Below are 24946 nucleotides of genomic sequence, written 5' to 3' on the forward strand. Positions count from 1 at the left end.
GTCTCTACTTTAAAGAGTCCTCTCCTGCTGATGTTCAGGTGTATATCAGTATATAGTGTCTCTACTTTAAAGAGTCCTCTCCTGCTGATGTTCAGGTGTATATCAGTATGTAGTGTCTCTACTTTAAAGAGTCCTCTCCTGCTGATGTTCAGGTGTATATCAGTATCTAGTGTCTCTACTTTAAAGAGTCCTCTCCTGCTGATGTTCAGGTGTATAGCAGTATGTAGTGTCTCGACTTTAAAGAGTCCTCTCCTGCTGATGTTCAGGTGTATATCATTATGTAGTGTCTCTACTTTAAAGAGTCCTCTCCTGCTGATGTTCAGGTGTATATCAGTATGTAGTGTCTCTACTTTAAAGAGTCCTCTCCTGCTGATGTTCAGGTGTATATCAGTATGTAGTGTCTCTACTTTAAAGAGTCCTCTCCTGCTGATGTTCAGGTGTATATCAGTATATAGTGTCTCTACTTTAAAGAGTTCTCTCCTGCTGATGTTCAGGTGTATATCAGTATGTAGTGTCTCTACTTTAAAGAGTCCTCTCCTACTGATGTTCAGGTGTATATCATTATGTAGTGTCTCTACTTTAAAGAGTCCTCTCCTGCTGATGTTCAGGTGTATATCAGTATGTAGTGTCTCTACTTTAAAGAGTCCTCTCCTGCTGATGTTCAGGTGTATATCAGTCTGTAGTGTCTCTACTTTAAAGAGTCCTCTCCTGCTGATGTTCAGGTGTATATCAGTATGTAGTGTCTCTACTTTAAAGAGTCCTCTCCTGCTGATGTTCAGGTGTATATCAGTATATAGTGTCTCTACTTTAAAGAGTCCTCTCCTGCTGATGTTCAGGTGTATATCAGTATGTAGTGTCTCTACTTTAAAGAGTCCTCTCCTGCTGATGTTCAGGTGTATATCAGTATCTAGTGTCTCTACTTTAAAGAGTCCTCTCCTGCTGATGTTCAGGTGTATATCAGTATCTAGTGTCTCTACTTTAAAGAGTCCTCTCCTGCTGATGTTCAGGTGTATATCAGTATATAGTGTCTCTACTTTAAAGAGTCCTTTCCTGCTGATGTTCAGGTGTATATCAGTATGTAGTGTCTCGACTTTAAAGAGTCCTCTCCTGCTGATGTTCAGGTGTATATCATTATGTAGTGTCTCTACTTTAAAGAGTCCTCTCCTGCTGATGTTCAGGTGTATATCAGTATGTAGTGTCTCTACTTTAAAGAGTCCTCTCCTGCTGATGTTCAGGTGTATATCAGTATATAGTGTCTCTACTTTAAAGAGTCCTCTCCTGCTGATGTTCAGGTGTATATCAGTATGTAGTGTCTCTACTTTAAAGAGTCCTCTCCTGCTGATGTTCAGGTGTATATCAGTATCTAGTGTCTCTACTTTAAAGAGTCCTCTCCTGCTGATGTTCAGGTGTATATCAGTATCTAGTGTCTCTACTTTAAAGAGTCCTCTCCTGCTGATGTTCAGGTGTATAGCAGTATGTAGTGTCTCGACTTTAAAGAGTACTCTCCTGCTGATGTTCAGGTGTATATCATTATGTAGTGTCTCTACTTTAAAGAGTCCTCTCCTGCTGATGTTCAGGTGTATATCAGTATGTAGTGTCTCTACTTTAAAGAGTCCTCTCCTGCTGATGTTCAGGTGTATATCAGTATGTAGTGTCTCTACTTTAAAGAGTCCTCTCCTGCTGATGTTCAGGTGTATATCAGTATGTAGTGTCTCTACTTTAAAGAGTCCTCTCCTGCTGATGTTCAGGTGTATATCAGTATGTAGTGTCTCTACTTTAAAGAGTGCTCTCATGCTGATGTTCAGGTGTATATCAGTATGTAGTGTCTCTACTTTAAAGAGTCCTCTCCTGCTGATGGAGGCATTTCAGGAAGGGGTCGACAAGATCTAATGACTTAAAGTACATCATAAAAATATAAGATTGTGTTTGAGTGTTTTTGTTCGATGTTGATTTGCACAGAGATCAATCTGTATTAAGAACAAAGAGCCTCTTATCCAGAAACGCCACAATACAGCATGTATTGCACAAAACTGACAGGAGCACCAGCAGCCAGTACAGTGTTCCTCCAGTAGGACCTTTCACAGAGTTGGACGGCGGTCAGGAAACAAAGCCAGGACTGTTACCCGGAGCTTTCGAGGATCAATGGCCAGAACGTGGCCTTTTTACTTCCACAAGTTCCACATTGGAAATGATGGCCGCGGCGATCGGCACAATGAGAGCTTTGTGTGTTTGGTGTGGGGCTCGAGTTGATTCATGTTTAAAGCTATCACACTGTTACAGATTTAGCTTCGTTACTACTCTGTTTCCTCAGTTCTGTATGCTGTTTCAGAACCAGAGGTTTTAGACTTACCTAACTTCTACCCAAAACCCTGTTCTCTGTATTTACTGACAATTAAAACAAAACTATCTGTTTAACTGTTTTTTAAACATTAAAAGGTTTTTGTAAAAGTTGATGATCCTTATGTCGCTTTTCAGGGTTTATTAGGATCATTTAAAACCATTGACCACAGAGTCTAAGTAATATTTCTACCGTCGAAGAAAAAATGCACTGACTATATTCTGTACCGCTTAAAAAGACAGACTACTAAACTAAATGTGAATCAAGAATGTTTAATAGGTTTAGGATAACTTTCTTGGGAGTTAAACCTCGTGTCTGTTAATGGAGGCTCTCAAAATATGTTTTTCTTTCTTAAAACCCAAAAAATGAAACACTGGGAAACAATTATACCTAAAAGTAGTAAAGAAAAAAAGCTTGCAGGTGGAAAACTCAAACTTCAAAAGATGGAATCTCGGACAATGCATAAATGTCCTTTGGTTGCCTCTTTTTCGTTGGACAGGAAACTAAAGAACATATCTGATTTAACGAACTAACGCAGTGAATGACACTGACTGCAACAGGCTCCTAAAGACTAAACACTGTTCCAGAACCAGAGTTTATAAAGTGACTTAAAAAACAAGGGAAAACTTTGGTGTAACATTTTAAAGATGGACTCTCAGACAATGCATAACTGTCCTTCGGTTGCCTCTCTTCTTAAGGACATTGAGGAAAATAGCTCACATGTGGGGTCTCCTAAAGACTAAGCATGATGATCAGGAAGACAGAAACGAGGAAGAGGAAGAGTGTCGTACCTCTGCAGGATGTGCAGCGACATGTAGAGCTGAGGCTCGTTGGTGGCCTGCGATCGGACCAGTTTGCTCTTGGTGTGAGCCGAGACGATGGTGCCGTCAGCGAGAGAGAATCTGTACAGAGGGCTGAGAGCGTGGCCGATCCTCAACACTGCAAAGAGAGAGAAACACTCTTTAATATCAACATCCTAACACGGACAAAGTGATGACTTGATGCCACCGAAAGAGATAAGGACACTAAGGTGGATTAAAGTGTCAGAAGAAATTGGTTAAAAATGTACTTAATACACGGAAAACTAGATATAAGGTGGATTTTGATTGTCCTTCAATTTCTTCCTCAAGTAATTTCAGAATAATAATAATGTATTTAATTTATATAGCGTCTTTAAAAATACACAAACACACTTTACAAAAGTCACACTTAACAAAGACAGTCGCAAAAAAACGGGTAATTTAAAATTCAACGAACCCTCAACATCCACATTGAACCTAGGGCTGCGTCCGAATAGTCCGTTTAGCTTAGGAACGTTCCTAACGGATAAGATGATAAGAGCCGTTCGAATTCTCTAGATGAAAGGAAAGGAGGTTTCAAACTTCTTTATAAGCTCCTTTAGCTTAGGAACCACTGGACCTCCCTTTACGAAAGGAGAGGAGAAGATGCTGCCCCACAATGCCTTGCAGCCGTCACACAACTTTCGGCCGTTCACGAAAACAACCGATTATGACCGAGAAATGATATCGTGAAAGTTACGGTGCTTATTAAGCATTTTAAAACGTATGTGGTAAGTTGCCAAAGTGCTTTGTTTTGAACGTTCATCAGTATTATAATCAAAAAGAGAAATATGAACGTTAGTTTTTTACTGAAATGATCAAATAAAGTCAACATTTCACTGAGCTGTGTGGGGTTTGTTCAACTTTTAAAAGATGTTTGAATGGTGATATACACAGTGATAGATGTTAAAGACTAAAGTTTATAATAAATACATTTGTATTGATTTTAAGATATTTTCATAAAATCATACGTATTGGGATCATTTGTATTAATGTGGACCGGAGGGAGAGGGTGACGAGCATAAGGTTCACTTTCATTTTTTATTTCAGTAACAACTTTGGTCATGAAGAATATGTTTCTCTGTTGTCCACGTTCATAAAGCATAAAGCAACAGCATCAGAGCACGGTGCAGAGTCTCTAGATGAGTCCCTCGTTCTTATGAAACATCCATGTTTTAGTCCGGTGTATAGAAAACTGTAGTTTCCATAGTTTCCCACCAGCAGCAGACGCACATAATGACGTCCGCTGACGCATCATAAACACGTCAGATAGTGAAAGTGCATTCGGATTCTCTAAAGCACCGCAGTCTCTTCTCCTAAGTCCTTTAGAATTCTCCTATCCACTATCCCTTAACCCCGTGACGTTTCACTCAGAGGTCAAGGGACAGACGATAGGGATAGACGATAGGAGCTGATACTTGGACTATTCGACTGCAACCTAGGAACAATTCATCAAGACTTGCAAAACTCAAAACAATACTTTAAGAAAATATCATATATAAACCAAAATTAAATTAAATGAAAAAAGGATTATAGTCAGCAAGCTAAGGCGGCAAACACCTCCTTTAGTTACAGAGTTATTACAGTCTGCAGATATAAGGGAGATTGTCCGACAATTTATTCCTCATTTAACTTCTAGATCAATGAACGCCCAACATGTCCGAATTGAACCTCGGAAGAATTCATCAAGACTTGCAAAAACTCAAAAAGAACTATAAGAGAAACCACCAATAAATCAACCCAATCTGAAGAAAGTCAGAGCATGAATTGAAGACACTTTGAGTTCCAGTTCTTCCTCACCCTCCTGCTGGTGTTTCTTAGCGAAGGACATCTCCCCGTCGTTCTGCAGGTGAAATCTCTGAATGCATCGTCGCACCAAATCCTCCCAGCCCGGCTTCATGGAGGCCCGCAGCAGACTGGTGTCCAGAGACGTGATCTTACCTGGGGAGGGAGGAGATAAGAGATGTCATTTCTTAACAACTGACCAAAAGATTCAGATCTCTATTCTCTCAATTCCAGCACCAAACACCTTTTACGCTGCTATGGACAATCTTGCACTAATGTACATTCCCAAAGATATTGAAGTGACCGTTATTTTGTATTGACTGTTGTGCTTTTATCTTATTGTGTGCATGTGTATAAATGTGTCTGTTGATTGTGTAGGATATACATATTTGTTTGTGTCTGTCTGTCTGTCTGTCTGTCTGTCTGTCTGTCTGTCTGTCTGTCTGTCTGTCTGTCTGTCTGTCTGTCTGTCTGTCTGTCTGTCTGTCTGTCTGTCTGTCTGTCTGTCTGTCTGTCTGTCTGTCTGTCTGTCTGTCTGTCTGTCTGTCTGTCTGTCTGTCTGTCTGTCTGTCTGTCTGTCTGTCTGTCTGTCTGTCTGTCTGTCTGTCTGTCTGTCTGTCTGACACACACACACACACACACACACACACACACACACACACACACACACACACACACACACACACACACACACACACACACACACACACACACACACACACACACACACACACACACACACACACACACACACACACACACACACACACACACACACACACACACACACACACACACACACACACACACACACACACACACACACACACACACACACACACACAAAAGTTGACTTTGATCCTGTGTCAGCTTGAATTCACCATACAGCAGATACTTTGGGAAAGACTGGATCAAGACAAGATTATATATTTGCACTTTACACCATACTGATTTTATACGCCATCTTAAAAGAATACTACATTCCTGTTTGGGTGCTTTCATTCTATTTTATTGTATGTTTTTATTGTGTATTGTGTTTTTAGCACATCTTTATTCGTAGGATGTTTTAATGCTTTGTCAAGCACTTTGTGACTATGTCTGTGAACAGCGCTTTGAAAATACATTTAACGTACTTACAGTATAACCAAAAACTTTTCTCTCGCCTGAACCTTTTACTGAAGACTGAGTGTTTGAGACGTTTTGAGCAGACAACTGGATCCCAGAAATGAGACGTGGAACTTTGTAAATGGATTGAGTTTTGATTTTGTTAAACGCAGCCCCGATAATAAAAGATTTGTAACAGATGACTTCCATGTTTCAGTTGTTTGCTGGTGTGGTTTGTCATGGAGCTTCACCTGTGGACCTCAGTTCACAACCTGAAGTGCAAACATTCACTCTGCAGAAGACACCTCTGAACCTACACATTTTCAAACAACGTACTTATCGTACATTTTAATTTGGTACTATGCACTATACTGATTGATCATACTTCATATTAAAGGACTACTAACATATCAGTGGAAGTGTGACACTGTTTTTGCAGCGGTGTTTGATATTGTAAGATTTGAGCAAAACTGTGTTTATTTAGAGAAGTAGTGAGCATACTACTGATTCTGGAATAAGACCTAGATTATTTTGTACGAGCTGTGTGACAGTTTGTAATTGGATGTTTTGTCAACCCCATTTAATTCAATTGATCAAGTCTTTTCTCAATTTTACTTCACAGTGAAGGCATACGAAAAAAACATAATTTTCCTTCAAGAAAAATCTAAGTATGTACATAAATAAAAAATGCACTGGATCCTATCGGCTTCGCTCAGATAACTTTTTCCTTTTAACTGTAGCAAAGGTCCGTACTGAACTTGGGAAAAGAGCGTTCAGTTACGCTGCCCCTCAAGCTTGGAACCTGCTTCAAACTGAGCTGAAACTCGAGAGCTGGTCTCATTAGAAACACTCAAAGCAACTTTAACTGACCTTGAAGCAGGCCGCTGTGTCTGTAAATGCTTTGGCTAAACTTGGTGTATGACTGTGTTGTGATTGTGTGTTTTTGAATTGTTTGTAACTGTAAAACTGTCTGAAACTGTGCTGTTACCATTCTTGGGCCAGGACTCTCTTGAAAATGAGATTTTTAATCTCAATGAGACCTATCCTGGTTAAATAAAGGTCAAATAAATAAAAAATAATGACCCTAACCTAAAACTGTGTTATTAAAAATGGTCCTTTTGTACCTTGGAGGTCTTGTCTCGTGGTGAAGCTCTCGTACGTGGGCATCACAGGTCTCTCTTTGACGGGGACTCTTCTCGCCACACAGATCAGACAAGACTGGAAATCTGTGTGTTTGGAAAAATATTGGTTAAAATAATCCTTAACTAACATACACTATAACTAACATACACTATAACTAACCAACATACACCTTGAGTAATGTAATATAACATGTATACAGTAGAAGAACATAGGCGCAGTGGGACCGTTAAAACAACATTATTATTTAAATTAAAACCTTCAAAAGGTCACGCTTTAAGGGTACTTCTAAACAATCTGACTTTGAATGCCAATCTACACAATAAGTATCTACGAAGAGACTCTAGAATGCCTTGCATGACCATAAATATGACATTGTCATCCTCATGTTCAACCACAGCAACACCCTAACAATACTTTAGCATTGAAATCAAACTCATTGAGTCAGCCTCAACAGACTCAGACTGAGTTTTAAAATCAGCCTCCGCCCTAATCTCAAGCAACACCCACAAAATCTGGTTGTCAGACGTCTCAAATTAGAATGCTAGACATATTCTTTTCCCAAGTGTGTGTGTGTGTGTGTGTGTGTGTGTGTGTGTGTGTGTGTGTGTGTGTGTGTGTGTGTGTGTGTGTGTGTGTGTGTGTGTGTGTGTGTGTGTGTGTGTGTGTGTGTGTGATATAAGATAAGATGGGAAGATGACGGGAAGTGACACACACTAATTAGTGTCTCTCAGTAGATGAGATGGTGGTGGAAAGAGGACAGGACACCAGAGACTGTGAAGAAGAGGGGGATGGAGAAAGTGATGAGAAAATGACAGAGTGAAGACAAGGGTGGTGAGATAGAAACAAAAGGAGTAGAGAATGAGAAAATACAAGCGAGAAAGAAAATGTAGAAGTTGATCGGCGAAACTATGAAGACGAGAGGAACAAATAGTGAACGAAATGAAGGAGAAAGAAAAGGTTAAAAAAAGCCAGATTATGCATTTTGGGTTTTTTCCTTTCTTGTAGTGTGTTATACGTACCGGTCTCAAGATTCAAGTTTCAAGGCTTTTATGTCATGTGTGCATAGCTACAGTGAAGATATGTCACTGACAATCTTATGTCAAAGGCTCCTCCAACAGTGCAACACAATAAAACAGGTAAAATAGTTAAAAGTGGTTTGCACTGGCTAAAACTCCCAAAGTTCCGTCCAATGGGAGATCTCCGAAGGTCACCCTAACCCTAACCTTGACTAAGGAATAAATCAAAACGGAGAGAGGCTCAATACACAACATGACATAAGAGACATTACCTTCCCCCTCTTCTTTGATAGACTTGGGTTCGGAGACGGCGAAACACTGCATGGTTTCGTATTTCTGCTGCGGCGCCTCCTGCTGGTCGGCTTCAGCGTCAGCGTGAGGGTTGACCAACATACGGCAGTTAAACGTGTGGCTGTTCCTGTTCGAAGAGTCACTGCTGCGGCTGTTCACTGCGAGATAAAGAGAGGCAGCAAAACAGAAAGGTGGTCAACATGAAGCGCATCACCAAGCACCAGAGAGGGCAAACGTACACACATCCTTTACTCAAGTAGAAGTACACACATCCTTTACTCAAGTAGAAGTACACACATCCTTTACTCAAGTAGAAGTACACACATCCTTTACTCAAGTAGAAGTACACACATCCTTTACTCAAGTAGAAGTAAAGATACTCGTGTTTAAAAATACTCTGGTGAAAGTAGAAGTACTGACTAAACTTCTTTACTCAAGTCAAAGTAAAGAGGCTTTTAAATGTACTTCAGTAAAAAGTACCCATAACTAGCAGCTGTTTGAAAGAGTACCTGACCTCCCTTTATATTAATAGAACAATAATGTCATTGTTAGCTAATGAATGTTTCCATGCTGAACAACGGCAACATGACAACGTTTCCATTGGTCCCTCTTCTTTAGAGAAGACAAGGAAATGATGGATACATGGATCGTGTTCAAATCAATAGGCACGCAATGACTCTAAATAATAATGATCACGCCACCAAACACACATTCAGACTAAAGGAACCAGCCTGTTTGGAAAATGTGAGAAGTAGAAAGTACAGGTATTTGAGTTCAACATGTAAGAAGTAGAAAGTACAGGTATTTGAGTTCAACATGTAAGAAGTAGAAAGTACAGGTATTTGAGTTCAAAATATAAGAAGTAAAAGTAAAGTCGTCCACCGCTATCCTATAGACCAGTGGTTCTCAACTGGTCAGGCTTCGGGACCCACTTTTTACTTGGTCAATACATCGCAACTCAACATTTTGAAGCGCTCAAATCTATTCAACAAAAATCGTGCTGTAATATATACGCTTTTCAGCATACAATATTAATAAAAGTGAAGTACAGTGCATTTATCCCTTCACAGAACTAAAGTATGCTTTTAAAAAAGGTTTAATGAGATGATGGAATCAAAGCTGAACTATTTAAAAAGGCACACATGCTGAAAACCCAAACCCAGCAGGGGGGCCTGGGGGGATTCTCCCCCAGGAGATTTTTAGAAATACTAACATAAACTATGCATTCTGGTACACTCTGAGAAGAAAATAAATACATCTATTGCTACCCGACATATTAATAATATTTTAAGCCATTGTTTGTTTTTCACTTTGTTCTGACATCTTGCTGCGAGAAGAGCAAAGAGGAGATAGTCTGTGTGACTTACTTTAAATTGTGGGTAAGGGTAGATAGCCCCCATTGTTCTGTGACCTGTCAATCATCAAACCGGGGGTCATATTTCATTATGTGTTCATTTTTATCTGAAGTTGTACCCATGGATGTATAAAGAAGAGTTCTACCGCAAAGTTATTCTCCGTCGGGACTTCCGGCAACAATCTTGATTCTGATTGGCCAGAAGACTCGAAAAAACATCAGCAAAGATATTTTATTGAGAAGATGATCACTACGTGACAGAAGTTTTCAAAATCGTTTATGGTCTCCGGTACTTCCAGTCCAACGCCGACTGCATGCACAGCGTTAGAAAATCGGGTCTTTAAAATAAAAGTTTGACTCCCCCCCCCCCCCCCAAAAAAAAGAATTCAATTTTTTTTTTTTTTTTTTCCTTCACTCACACATCTGCGACCCAGTCGAAACGGGTCCACGACCCACCTTTGGGTCGTGACCCACCAGTTGAGAACCACTGCTATAGAACATCCCTGGTAAGATATAACACATGCTAATAAAAAATAGTTTTAATGTGGAGCTAATTTAACCCCAAAGCTGCACACCTTGTCAACAGGATTCAGCTATTAGCCAAAGCTTTGTCAATAAGGTCTGTTAAATATTAGTGCCAAGATGCAACACCAAACTACTCCAATACACCAAAATAAACCGTCTCTGTAATGAGTTTTAATGTGGAGCTAATCCAGCCCAAAAGCTGCACATATTGTCAACAGGATTGAACTATTAGCTAAAGCTTTATCAATAAGATATGTCAAGAAATGTTGTTAAGGACACGGTAGAAAATGGATTTATTTATGAAGTCATTTGCTTCGCGATTTGTATTGTTTAAAATGTGTTATTTACTTAAGCAATAGCTCACGACAGGCCGTGGTATATGCTCATTATATCACAGCTAAGGGGCGTGGTTCAGCCCGACGCGAAGCGGAGGGTCGACAACCCCCTTAGCTGTGATATAAGTTTGCTTTTCAGCCCAACTGTTTTTCTCAGACGCGGAGGGATACTGACTTGTTGTGAAAAGTAACTTACAATTCTACCCGTGGTATACACTCAGTATATCACAGCTAAGAACCAATCAGATTGCTTGATTTGACTTGTCCGTTTTATAAATGTTTTTAGTTACCTGCAGCTACATATCTGTGTTGGTTGATCTTTAACCCACATGTATCCCATTTCTCCAGACCTCTGAGTTTGTACAGACTGAGGAACAATCTGTTAGCATTATTTGCTCTGCTGGCCTGAACGCTGTATTCAGGTTTATTGAGGTGACTAACCTCAGGCTAAAACTCCACATTGGTTAAAACACCTCACAGTATCTCGTCCATCAGACCAGTACACTTCCTGCGGTTCTCACCCAGGCTGGTGGGCAGGAGGTTCTTGACGAACTCTGCGTGGTCTCCGACGTGCAGCACGCTGTAGACGGGTGTTCATCAGCTCCTCCTGCTGGCAGCGCAGATACTGGCTCACGTTCTCCGACACAAACACAATGTTTCCCTCCATGTTGACCACGAAGAAGAAGCCGTCCAGAGCCTGGGGGAGTGAGGAAGAGGAGACAAAAGATGAGATTAAGAGAGGGGGGGAGAAAGTTAGAGAAAATGGGAGAGATTAAGAAAAAGTAAACAAATAAGACCAATAGGTGGGAAAGAAGGGGGGACACAGAGCTGAGTTCAATCTCAACTCTCCACTCAAATCAAATGGCAGTAAATATGACATTTTAGAATTTACTCCTACCAAGTTTAACCTCTTTTATTTAAAAGATATTTAACATATATCCAGATCTGTATATACTGTATGGAAACACTTAACATTTAATTGTTTTAATTAAATGATTTTATAACCCGAGGCATTAAAGCAAGCCTACAGTAGCCTATCTAGTTCTGTGTGTGTGTGTGTGTGTGTGTGTGTGTGTGTGTGTGTGTGTGTGTGTGTGTGTGTGTGTGTGTGTGTGTGTGTGTGTGTGTGTGTGTGTGTGTGTGTTTTTCCATTCTTTCATTCCTGTCAACTCAGCGTTTCCCACTATATGAACAGAGTGTGATTTGTCCTTCAGCCGCATGTCTGCACACGGTGCTGCTGAACGGCTGCTTATCAATTCACATCTCACTCTGTGGGGAACGGACAGAGATATTTATCTCTGAGCCGACACCTCGGCCAATGTTGCGACTGGTGGGAGCTAAATATAATGTGTGTGTGTGTGTGTGTGTGTGTGTGTGTGTGTGTGTGTGTGCGTGCGTGTGTGTGTGTGTGTATGCGTTTGTGTGTCTTTGGTTAAGCTCCACCTCTCCCTTTTCTAATCTGGCTTTTCAGAGAGGTATTTTTACCTCATTGGGTGCCATGTTATACGTCACCCCACACACACACACACACTTTCATACATGCACGTGTGCATACACACACACACCCACACACACACACTTTCATACATGCACGTGTGCACACACACACACACACACACACACACACACACACACACACACACACACACACACACACACACACACACACACACACACACACACACACACACACACACACACACACACACACACACACACACACACACACACACACACACACACACACACACACACACACACACACACACACACACACACACACGACGGCCTTACTGCGGGTCAGAGGAACTCTTATCTCTCTGCGTCACTGTACAATGCAACGCCATTTAAAGTAAGAGAGACAGTCAGACAGCTCTTTATCTCTCAGCATTAACTTCACCTCAGTTTGCTTTCCTTTGCTATTCGAAAGGAAAATAAATAATTATACATTTAAGATGACAACCAGTTACAAAGTCAAAGAAGTTGATTTTAAAGTCATGAATGAGGTTTACTTCTGCAATTAGAATTAAGATTTAAATATATGCACCTTTTAGCAACATATTTTTATTTTACAAATGTTGCTTCCTCGAAATGAATCTCGTATTTATTGGTTTTCTTAATGACATAAAACTATACAAAAACCAAACAATGTGTATGTTTCTTTTAACTTTATTTATTGTTCTATGTCATTTCTGTTCAGATACAGTATGCATCAGTATATGAAGATTGATGTGAAGTGCCTTTTTCTGAATGTCCAATAAAGATTGGAAAAACCTGCAGGTGTAGTTTTTTTTTTACTTCATTTTGAATGTAAATGTTTTTATTTCTATTGAATTGGTCTCTTACAGGAGGGTATGTGAGTAGAAACTTTGTATTGGTGTCACTGTTTTGTGTCTCTATCGCTTTGACCTTTAAACTCTGATGATAACACAGAGAGACAGGGGGGGTTTGGTAATGTCTGTTTGAGCCTACCTCCAGCATCATGGGCCCGAGAGCGTCTTTATCGATGACCCCTGGTCCTGTGGAGGAGACGTCCGCCTGCTGCACCTCCTCAGCATCCTCCACTGGAGCTTTCTCTGTGGGAGACAACGAGAAACATGCGTTAATAACAGATACAGAGAGAGGTCTCAGGAAAATAGAAATAAACGTCTTTGTATGAAGAGATATGAGATAGAAAGTAAAATGACATTCATCAAATCCACCACATTTTGTATGTAGTTTAATAAATGCATGCACTGTGATAAACAGAGTGGTGCAATAATGACGTGTTTTTTGTATCGCATTGCAAGAGTTCCCTTAGCTAAGCTAAAGGAGGCTAATGTTGGGCTATAAAGGAACTCCAGCACGATCACATGACTTCACGTCACCACCGCTAAGCTAAAGGAGGCTAATGTTGGGCTATAAAGGAACTACAACACGGTCACATGACTTCACGTCACCATCACTAAGCTAAAGGAGGTTAATGTTGGGCTATAAAGGAACTCCAGCACGGTCACATGACTTCACGTCACCATCACTAAGCTAAAGGAGGCTAATGTTGGGCTATAAAGGAACTACAGCACGGTCACATGACTTCACTTCACCACCGCTAAGCTAAAGGAGGCTAATGTTGAGCTATAAAGGAACTACAGCACGGTCACATGACTTCACGTCACCACCGCTAAGCTAAAGGAGGCTAATGTTGAGCTATAAAGGAACTACAGCACGGTCACATGACTTCACTTCACCACCGCTAAGCTAAAGGAGGCTAATGTTGGGCTATAAAGGAACTACAGCACGATCACATGACTTCACGTCACCACCGCTAAGCTAAAGGTGGCTAATGTTGGGCTATAAAGGAACTACAGCACGGTCACATGACTTCACGTCACCACCGCTAAGCTAAAGGAGGCTAATGTTGGGCTATAAAGGAATTACAGCACGATCACATGAGTTCACGTCACCACCGCTAAGCTAAAGGAGGCTAATGTTGAGCTATAAAGGAACTACAGCACGGTCACATGACTTCACTTCACCACCGCTAAGCTAAAGGAGGCTAATGTTGAGCTATAAAGGAACTACAGCACGGTCACATGACTTCACTTCACCACCGCTAAGCTAAAGGAGGCTAATGTTGGGCTATAAAGGAACTACAGCACGATCACATGACTTCACGTCACCACCGCTAAGCTAAAGGTGGCTAATGTTGGGCTATAAAGGAACTACAGCACGGTCACATGACTTCACGTCACCACCGCTAAGCTAAAGGAGGCTAATGTTGGGCTATAAAGGAATTACAGCACGATCACATGAGTTCACGTCACCACCGCTAAGCTAAAGGAGGCTAATGTTGGGCTATAAAGGAACTACAGCACGGTCACATGACTTCACGTCACCACCGCTAAGCTAAAGGAGGCTAATGTTGGGCTATAAAGGAACTACAGGACGGTCACATGACTTCACGTCACCACCGCTAAGCTAAAGGCGGCTAATATTGGGCTATAAAGGAACTACAGGACGGTCACATGACTTCACGTCACCACCGCTAAGCTAAAGGAGGCTAATGTTGGGCTATAAAGGAACTACAGCACGGTCACATGACTTCACGTCACCACCGCTAAGCTAAAGGAGGCTAATGTTGGGCTATAAAGGAACTACAGGACGGTCACATGACTTCACGTCACCACCGCTAAGCTAAAGGCGGCTAATATTGGCTATAAAGGAACTACAGGACGGTCACATGACTTCACGTCACCACCGCTAAGCTAAATTAGGTTAATATTGGCTATAAAGGAACCATAACACGGTCACATGACTTCACATCACCACCGCTAAGCTAAAGCATGTTAATGTTGGGCGTGATGACGCTTAGTCGTCTCATTTAGGCACTTGTTAGCAACCGCAGTTTTTAAATCCACCAGTGGGGTATTTACTGACGTATTTTATGTTGTATAACTAAATGTAAAAAATCTCTTCAGCTTGTGTTAACCGCAGACTTTATTTCAGGCTAACAACCGAAAACACATTTAAATAACGTTGACTTTGAGACGAGGGAACCGGAAGTGCCGAAACGCTGACTCATTTCCAGGTTTCAGGACTTTCTGCAGCTTTTATGGAGAAAAATATATATACTTTTTGAACTATTGAGTTGTCAATTCGATGCAATCATAGCAAATGAAGCTGTGCATATTTGAGCCAGCAGTGTATAAGTGTTTGGCACTTTGAAAGTGTTGGTGTGTCAAATCACAGGAACACTGATTGTTGCACTTCACTATAAGAAGGGCTGGTATCTAACGGAGAGACTGACAGTATGTTTACCACACAGTGTGATTATTTTCTTGGAAACACATTCAGTCAGATAGACTCACTCTGAGAACTCTCCTAACGGGTATGTTCTCTTCCCAGAAACCACCAACAGTGATGTTTTTGTCACAATGCCGCCCTCAGGCAAACACACACCTTCTCTCACACACTCCTATAACTTCACCTCCTCCATCATTGTGTGGAGGGTTGAGCCCCTGGAATGTGATGCAGTGTGAACAGAGTACATGTAAAAAGACGAAGTAATCAGGATACAACGAAAAAGTAACTATAGTCAATTACAAATAACATGATAGGTAGGTTGGTAGGTAGGTAGGTAGGTAGGTAGGTAGGTAGGTAGGTAGAAATCGAATTAAAACAGCAATACAAAGTAGAACATATACAGTAGACCGTGAAAATTCAAAAAATCTTTAAAGCTGTATAAATACGTGCCTTTATTCTTTTATAAAAGAGGACCTATATGTGTCCCCGGTGTGTCAGGGAACTCACAAAGTGTCAGAAAATAAAACCTTCTCTCTTTTCCTCCGTACCCAAATCTCTAAAAACGGGGGAACAACGGAGCTGAGCCAGATTTGCATCCGATATGACGTAATATCGGCAAAGCGGACCCACGGCAATATCAGAAACGTTGCCATCACGAACAATTCGCAACGTGTTTTGGACGTAATATGGTCTTTGTTTACATTAGCAAGCATCGCTAACACTCAGAGCTAACCTGTACTGGAGAGAGTATGTGTAAAGAAGCAGGAAATAAAAAAAGGAACTCACAAGAAAAGAAGCATTTGAGCTCCATACTGTTTCAGAAATAATCCTTGATGTGTTTGGAACATGATGGCATTTAATCACGGCAGCATTTAGCTGTATCTCGTAGAATTCAGAGCAGGCATTAGCTCCGCCTCCTCTTTTTTTTTTCAGGCTAAGGACCCCAAATCAGCAGTTCTCTAACAGGGCTGAAACAGAGGGGTATGAGGGATGTCTAAAATGCATGATCTGTTTGGTATTTGGAGCAAAACACATCAAAGACATGTTTTTTTATATATTTGTATATATCTAAGACCCATAATATATGCCTAAAAATAACATAATAGGAGACCTTTAAGAAAGTAGAAAATATACATGTTGAAATACAAATGTGTGCTCCAGTATATGAGCTGTATGTCCACATTAGAGACCCCCCTCTCCTCCATAAGCCTCCCATGGCCCCATTAGGACACATAGCTCACATTCCTGCAGGACCGAGCTGTGCAGAGTCACTTAAAGGCACAGTGCGCTTTTATTTCTTTAAATCAATAAATATGACACTGTTTCCATCCCATTGAAACAAAGGAGGGAAAAGGTCACACGTCATATTCTACACCAGTGTTGGAAGAACGTTTTACTTAAGTACAATTTTGAGGTAACTTAAGTAGTTTGTACTACATCTCAGAGGGAAGTACAAGGCTTCCCTGAGAATACTGAAAACACACCTCTTCACACGAGCATATCCGCCCCGATCACATGACACGTCCTCTGTTTTTATTGATTATATTGTCTTGTTTTTGTGCCATTTTGTTTTGTGTACCTTGTGCGAGAGCCTCGAAAGGTGCCTTCATAAATCAAATGTATTATTACTTATTTCACCCAATGCATTTGATACATTGTGTTACTCATTACTCTACATCAGTGCTTCTCAAACTTTTTTCAGTAATGTACCCCCTTTGAACCATTTTCTCAGCCAAGTACCCCCTGACTGACCCCGAACGTTTTTGATCGAAAAAGCCTCTATACATAAATAGAATATAGTGATGTTCCCTCAGTGTGTGATGTATTAACTCCTTCATGGTATGCTTTACAACAAACTAAGGATATGTTCATCTTCATGCATGAAAAAAAACAATTTTATAAAACCGATTTTTCCAAGGAGCTTTTCAATTTAAGTAATATGTTATTGTGAAAAACTATAAAATACAATACACACATTTGACATGTTTATAGTAGGACTCCCTTGGTGGTTTTATATACAATTGTGTTTTCTATTTAACTTATTGTACTAAGATTATTTTTTTAATCATGCATGGTATTTTTTTAATTAACCTTTTTTTTTAATATAAATCTCACGTACCCCCTGCAGTACCCCAACGTACCCCCAGGGGTCCGCGTACCCCCATTTGAGAATCACTTCTACATAGTAGGAAGAGATAATATAACAAACAATTACAATTATATTCATATTTAGCTCGTGAATTCTCTAGGGGAGACAAGCTATTTCTTTTTTTTAATCAATAAATATCACACTATTTCGAGCCCATTGAAACAAAGGAGGTATAAGGTCACACATATTTTACCAGTGTTGGAAGAAAGTTTTACTTAAGTACAATTTTGAAGTACTTTAACTTAAAGTGCACCTATCATGCTATTTTTAGGCATATATTATGAGTCTCAGATATATACAAATAAATAAAAACATGTCTATGATGTGTTTTGCTCAAAATACAAACAGATCATGCATTTTAGACATCCCTCATACCCCTCTGTTCCAGCCCTGTTACTAAAGTGCTGATTCTGGGTCCTTAGCATAACAAAAATGCTGATCAGAATTCTACCGGAGATAAAGTTAAATTCTTCTGTGATAAAACACCATCCTGTTCTAAACCCCATCAAGGATTATTTCTGAAACAGTATGGAGCTCAAATGCTTTTTCTCTTGAGTGTTTATCACAAGGTGAGTTCCTTTTTGTATTTCCTGCTTTTTAAAACACATGTGCTCTCCAGTACAGGTTAGCTCTGAGTGTTAGCGAGGCTAATGTAAACAAAGACGAGATTACGTCCAAAACACTTCAGGCATTGTTTCTGATAGCAACTCTCTGTGGGTCCACAATCCAAAATGACGTCATATCGGCAGCAAATCTGTATCCGCCCGTTTTTAAAAGATGTGGGTACGGAGGAAAAGAGAAAGGGTTGTATTTGCTGACGCTGCGTGAGTTCCCCGACGCACGGGGGACACATATTTATCAAGACATCAAAAGTGCATTTTGCATGATAGGTCCCCTTTAATGCAAAATATAAATGACGTTCACATCAATGCATTACTAATTATACAAGCAATATAATACATATATTAATCCGATTGACAAGTATATGAAGTGGTATTTTTACTTGTAACTGAGTATTTCTACACTGTGGTATTAATACTTTTACTTCATTCAAAGACATGAGTGCTTCTTCCACCCCTTGTTGACCCTCTTTTGGCCTCACAATAAGGCCGCTGTAAAATATGTTCACAGCTGCAACAATTTCACAACAAGTTGGGTTGAAAGAAGAACAGTCAACCTTTACTGCTGTTGTGTAACCCTGAAAGATATGCTGCTTTATTTTGTTCCTTTACTTTCAAAGCTTAGCGCGCGCACACACACACACACACACACACACACACACACACACACACACACACACACACACACACACACACACACACACACACACACACACACACACACACACACACACACACACACACACACACACACACACACACACACACACACACACACACACACACACACACACACACACACACACACACACACACACACACACACACACACACACACACACACACACACACACACACACACACACACACACATTTGTAAGCATGGGAACAGCCGTTGAGTTGGCAGAAATGGAGGCAAAAACCCACACTCATCTCAAATCAGAAATATGACCCTAGATTTGAACATTTATACATTTCTCTGTATGTTGTATGTACTGCACATGTTGTGTTTCCTTCTTATGACATTTGACAATACAGAACTTCATTTGTTAAATACTAAGGCTGCTAGGCAATTATTGGCTTTCTGAAGTCGAGCGGACAGCTGTGCGACTTGTTCTCTATGAGTGTGTGTACGTGTGTGTGTGTGTGTGTGTGTGTGTGTGTGTGTGTGTGTGTGTGTGTGTGTGTGTGTGTGTGTGTGTGTGTGTGTGTGTGTGTGTGTGTGTGTGTGTGTGTGTGTGTGTGTGTGTGTGTGTGTGTGTGTGTGTGTGTGTGTGTGTGTGTGTGTGTGTGTGTGTGTGTGTGTGTGTGTGTGTGTGTGTGTGTGTGTGTGTGTGTGTGTGTGTGTGTGTGTGCTTGTTCAGCTGTTGTTTTCAGGCACAAACACATGGACACCAACCGGCTGACCACAGGAACAAGGAGAAAAGAAGGATAAAGAAGTGAGGGAAAGGAAAGAAAGGAAATGAGTGATGTTGATGAAGACTAAGGAAGGAGGAAGAGGGGAGAAGAGAGTTGAACAAGTTAGTTAAAAGGAGAGGAAATAAGTAAGTGGTCAAGGAAGGATTTAAGATGGATAAGAAAAAGGTAATAAGAAAATGCAGAGAGGAAAGGATGAAGAGAGAAGAAGAAAGAGACAGAAGAGAATGTGATGGATTGTAGGAGGGTGAAAGTGGGATAATAAAAGTAGGAGAATGTGAAAGACAAAGGATGTTGAAGGAAACTAGAGAAAAGGATGGATGTTGATATGAAGAAAGAAAAATACTGAATGATAAGAGGAAAGGAAAGGACTAGTGTGTGTAAGGAAGGATCTTAGATGAATAGGAAAAAGGTAAGAGGGTAATAGGAGTCAAGGGGAGAAGGAGGAAAGGAAAGGAGTGGGCAGGAAAGTTAAGGATTTGTTTGAGGAAGGACAAAGGAGAAAAGAGAAGGAGGAAAAAGGACATAAATGGAGGAGAGGTGAGGAAAGGAAAACAGAAGGAAAGTGTAGAAAATGAAAGCAATGGAAAAAGTCTGTGGGAGTAAAAGAAAGGATAAGAAAAGTGAAGGACAGGGAGAGACTGACATCACATTTGCATTTTTTGATTTGTTTCACACTGTAAAATCAGGCTGTGTTCACACGCATCCTCAAAAATAACGTGTGAACAGCCCAGAAAAGTTGTTCCCATATCATCTCATCATCTCAGTTGATGGGATTGCCGCATTTAGCTTCATAAATACATTATAGAAACCACACTCTCTCCTCAGGTAATTCCATGTTTGTGGTTGTGAGAACATGAATAGACACTTTCTTTCATCATGAAATAGTGTGAGAATAGAGAAAAAAAACAAAAAACATGTTACGTAGATGTTACTTTCCTTAGAAGTTGAACTTTTTAACTTTTATCCGCTCTGTAAAATAGATTCATAGCGGACTGCTTCTTGAAAAACAGCCATATAGCAAATGGGAATGTGACGACATCCACATCAAGTCGGCCATCTTTGAAAATATACTAACAAATACACCTGTTGACTAATCATTACAGCGATCTGTCAAAATATGAACGTTTCTTTAAAAAGAATGTGACGACTAAACATTATCACGGCCAACATTAGCCTCCTTTAGCTTAGCGGTGGTGACGTGAAGTCATGTGACCGTGCTGTAGTTCCTTTATAGCCCAACATTAGCCACCTTTAGCTTAGCGGTGGTGACGTGAAGTCATGTGACCGTGCTGTAGTTCCTTTATAACCCAACATTAGCCACCTTTAGCTTAGCGGTGATGACGTGAAGTCATGTGACCGTACTGTAGTTCCTTTATAGCCCAACATTAGCCTCCTTTAGCTTAGCGGTGGTGACGTGAAGTCATGTGACCGTGCTGTAGTTCCTCTATAGCCCAACATTAGCCTCCTTTAGCTTAGCGGTGGTGACATGAAGTCATGTGACCGTGCTGTAGTTCCTTTATAGCCCAACATTAGCCACCTTTAGCTTAGCGGTGGTGACGTGAAGTCATGTGACCGTGCTGTAGTTCCTTTATAGCCCAACATTAGCCGCCTTTAGCTTAGCGGTGGTGACGTGAAGTCATGTGACCGTGCTGTAGTTCCTTTATAACCCAACATTAGCCTCCTTTAGCTTAGCGGTGGTGACGTGAAGTCATGTGACCGTGCTGTAGTTCCTCTATAGCCCAACATTAGCCTCCTTTAGCTTAGCGGTGGTGACGTGAAGTCATGTGACCGTGCTGTAGTTCCTTTATAGCCCAACATTAGCCACCTTTAGCTTAGCGGTGGTGACGTGAAGTCATGTGACCGTGCTGTAGTTCCTTTATAGCCCAACATTAGCCGCCTTTAGCTTAGCGGTGGTGACGTGAAGTCATGTGACCGTGCTGTAGTTCCTTTATAACCCAACATTAGCCTCCTTTAGCTTAGCGGTGGTGACGTGAAGTCATGTGACCGTGCTGTAGTTCCTCTATAGCCCAACATTAGCCACCTTTAGCTTAGCGGTGGTGACGTGAAGTCATGTGACCGGGCTATAGTTCCTCTATAGCCCAACATTAGCCGCCTTTAGCTTAGCGGTGGTGAAGTCATGTGACCGTGCTGTAGTTCCTTTATAGCCCAACATTAGCCTCCTTTAGCTTAGCGGTGGTGAAGTCATGTGACCGTGCTGTAGTTCCTTTATAGCCCAACATTAGCCTCCTTTAGCTTAGCGGTGGTGAAGTCATGTGACCATGCTGTAGTTCCTTTATAGCCCAACATTAGCTTTGTTACTTCTGGCAGTTGCTTTTATCCTGCTACAATATGTGCAAGTATCATAAATGTGTGTTTGCCACAGAGTTAATCTTTTGCAAAATGGAAAAATCCCATTGCTTTTAGTCGAGGGTGCGATGCAAGACCTCATCACTCTATAGATGCTTTCCTCCAAATATGGCTGCACTGTCCCAGAACGATAAGCACTTCTCATTCCCTATATTCTCTCAGTTTAGTAGAGCAAAGGACTCTGAAAGGTCTGTCTAGCATTATCAGGAGGACACAGTGTGGAGTGTGAAGGAGTGTTTTTCCTCACCTTGCTCCTTGATCTGCCGGATCTGCTTCACCGTCTCTTTGAGGATGGCACATTTGTCCGGCTTCACGTTGAAGTCGTCCATGTCATTGATGTTGGCGAAGATCAGCTCGGCCAGCTCCTCGATGTACTTGTTCTCCTGCTCCCGGTTCCTCTTCTCTGTGCTCCTCTTAGGGCTGCAGGGACACAAAGACATCGCCAACATTAACGGCTAAACATAACGTACATTAACACCAAACATTAACGTACACAGGAAGAAAAGGAGGATGATTATCTTGGTCGATCACCGTCGTTAAATGAGGGAACTCCAGCCTCTTTTCTGCCATGCACAAGCTTGAAATGTCCCTTTTTTTATTGAGTTGGATTTTCCAGCATTAGCTAAAGGTATGATATTATTTGGCCCTAACATTTCTATGTTTACGAGACACATTTTTTAGATTAAATTAAATATACTGAGACCGTTTTGTCCCAACAGCATGTCAACAGGGAGTTAAAACTATAATCAAATAAGTTAAAGTAGAATATTTGTATGTATGATATCACTTTTATATGATTATCTTTTGTTGATATCATATATTTTTTGCCATTGATGTCTTCCTCGTTGTGACACAAATTACGTTTTCCTGATGTTGAATACATCTGTGGACATCCCAAACGCTTTCTTATATTTTCTGAACTCCCCACTTTGCTTCAATTTTTTTTTCGTCCTGACTCTAACTTCCTAAAGTCAACGTCCTCAAAAAGCCTGAGCTACAACCTCCCCAAGTCCTCATTAAAGCCTCGGTCTCTACAACTTTCATACTTCCTCATTCAACGACTTCTGGTTGTATTTTTTTAAGTCTCGTCCTAAAAAATGCTGACTCTGCATTTTTCTCCACCGAGCTGCGAGGGCATAGAATAATTTCCTCCAACCTTTCTCTCTCTGCTTCTTTTTACTTTCCATTACAGAAGGATCTTCTTATTTATTTAACTTTTCTAAACAAGTGTCATACTGTAAATGATAGATAAAGCTCAATATGTCATATTGTATCGTCCTGGTCACATGACTTCACGTCACCACCACCGCTAAGCTAAAGGCGGCTAATGTTCAGCGTTAGGACGTTTAGTCGTCTCATTTAGACGCTTGGTGGCAACCGCCATTTTTTTTGAATAGGAGTAAAAACGTCTTTATTCACCAATGGAGTATTTACTAATGTATTTTTTTATTTGGTAGAACTCAACCACAGACCTTATTTCAGATATTTAACCAAAAATACGTTTAAAAAAGCCGTTGACTTCGATAGAAGGATGCCCAAACGGTGTAAAATGCTGACTCACTTCCTGGTTTAGGACTCATTCTAATGAAGCTCACCCCTTCCACTTTCCTTTCTTCCAAACCCAGGGTCAAGCTTAAACCACTACTCTTCAGACCGACCTCCATCAATCCCTTCATGCCTCCACTACCAGTGTCTAGAGACCCCGGGGGGGGGGGGGTCTGTTGTGCTGATATTCCAGCACAACGGGGTCTAATCGCCAAACACTATTACATTCATCTGTGTATTCCCGGTATTAAATATTTATCGTTGCATCAAAAATGTCCTGATTGAAATGCAATAAGCCATGTGTGGATGTTTGGGTGGTGTTTTAGTTTCTCACCTGGGCCCCACCAGGTCTGACGGACAGTCCTTCCTCTTCAGAGTCTCGCCCCCTGAGGAGGGCTCCGGGGTGTTTCCCCCCCCACTACTCATCTTCAGACAATATCAGCACCTGGAGACACACAAGGAGAGGAAGACAGTCAGAACAACACCTGATACAATAGCAGACATCCATAATCACCCATTGTGTTTACATGTGTGTTTGTTTACAGAATGATTTCCCTGCCATTATCAGACTCAGGGACCTGCAATGTTGTTAACTGAGACAATTTTATTTATTTTTTTGGTTGCATGGTTTCATTTTGTTTACATTTTATTCATTTTTTAAAAGTATTTCAATAAATTACATTTCTGTTCTGATGTCTGAATATTCTTAAGTATTTGTAGTTTATTGCTCTTTTAAAACTTGTATACATATACATTTGATCTGATCATTATATCAGTGATACATTATGGTCTTAAAATGCCAATTATATTATTTCAGGGACAAATATAAGGTCCTACAAAACTTGCTATAATTTGAGGTCAAGCCAAAACGTATCTATACTAAACCACATTTACTTAGAAAGATACAAAATATATGCAAGTGTAAGGAATTCATCATTTAAATGACTAATGCTGTAAGTAAGGAAATTAATAGTTGCCTAAGTTGAAACAACGACCTGTAAAGTTATTAAAAAAATAGACGCTTTTTAGACATTTAAACAGTTCTACAAAGACAGTAGCAGTAACAGTAAAAGGCAGAATTACTTCCACAATACTTGGTTATTTATAAGCTAATTTACGCTTAATTTCCACGATGTCAAAGATACACTAAGTATCTTTTGTTGAACATACAAAGCGTCTGAATCGGCCTCTTCTTTGAGGTGCAAAACAGGAAAGCCTACGCCATTATGGGATGCATTAATTCCACGCGGAACGAGTGCATCTGAGCATTTTGGAAATTAAAAAGCTCACCCCTGACACCCTTCTCTCCGCTTTATTAACAGACTATAATTAAT

General features: G+C 40.6%; 1 protein-coding gene across 1 annotated transcript in view; it reads right to left on the reverse strand.

Moving 5' to 3' along the window:
• Positions 1 to 24946, reverse strand: part of LOC307019302 (nuclear receptor coactivator 2-like) — a 54668-nt gene that overhangs the window by 20008 nt on the left and 9714 nt on the right. The window contains 9 exon segments of the mRNA XM_079650092.1: positions 3130 to 3277; positions 4978 to 5118; positions 7191 to 7292; positions 8498 to 8674; positions 11252 to 11319; positions 11321 to 11427; positions 13203 to 13306; positions 22315 to 22487; positions 23947 to 24057. Of these exon segments, the coding sequence (XP_079506218.1) occupies positions 3130 to 3277; positions 4978 to 5118; positions 7191 to 7292; positions 8498 to 8674; positions 11252 to 11319; positions 11321 to 11427; positions 13203 to 13306; positions 22315 to 22487; positions 23947 to 24038 (1112 nt within the window). The 5' untranslated portion in view covers positions 24039 to 24057.

Source organism: Notothenia rossii, assembly GCF_949606895.1.
Source record: "Notothenia rossii genome assembly, chromosome: 9".
Taxonomy (NCBI): Eukaryota; Metazoa; Chordata; class Actinopteri; order Perciformes; family Nototheniidae; genus Notothenia; species Notothenia rossii.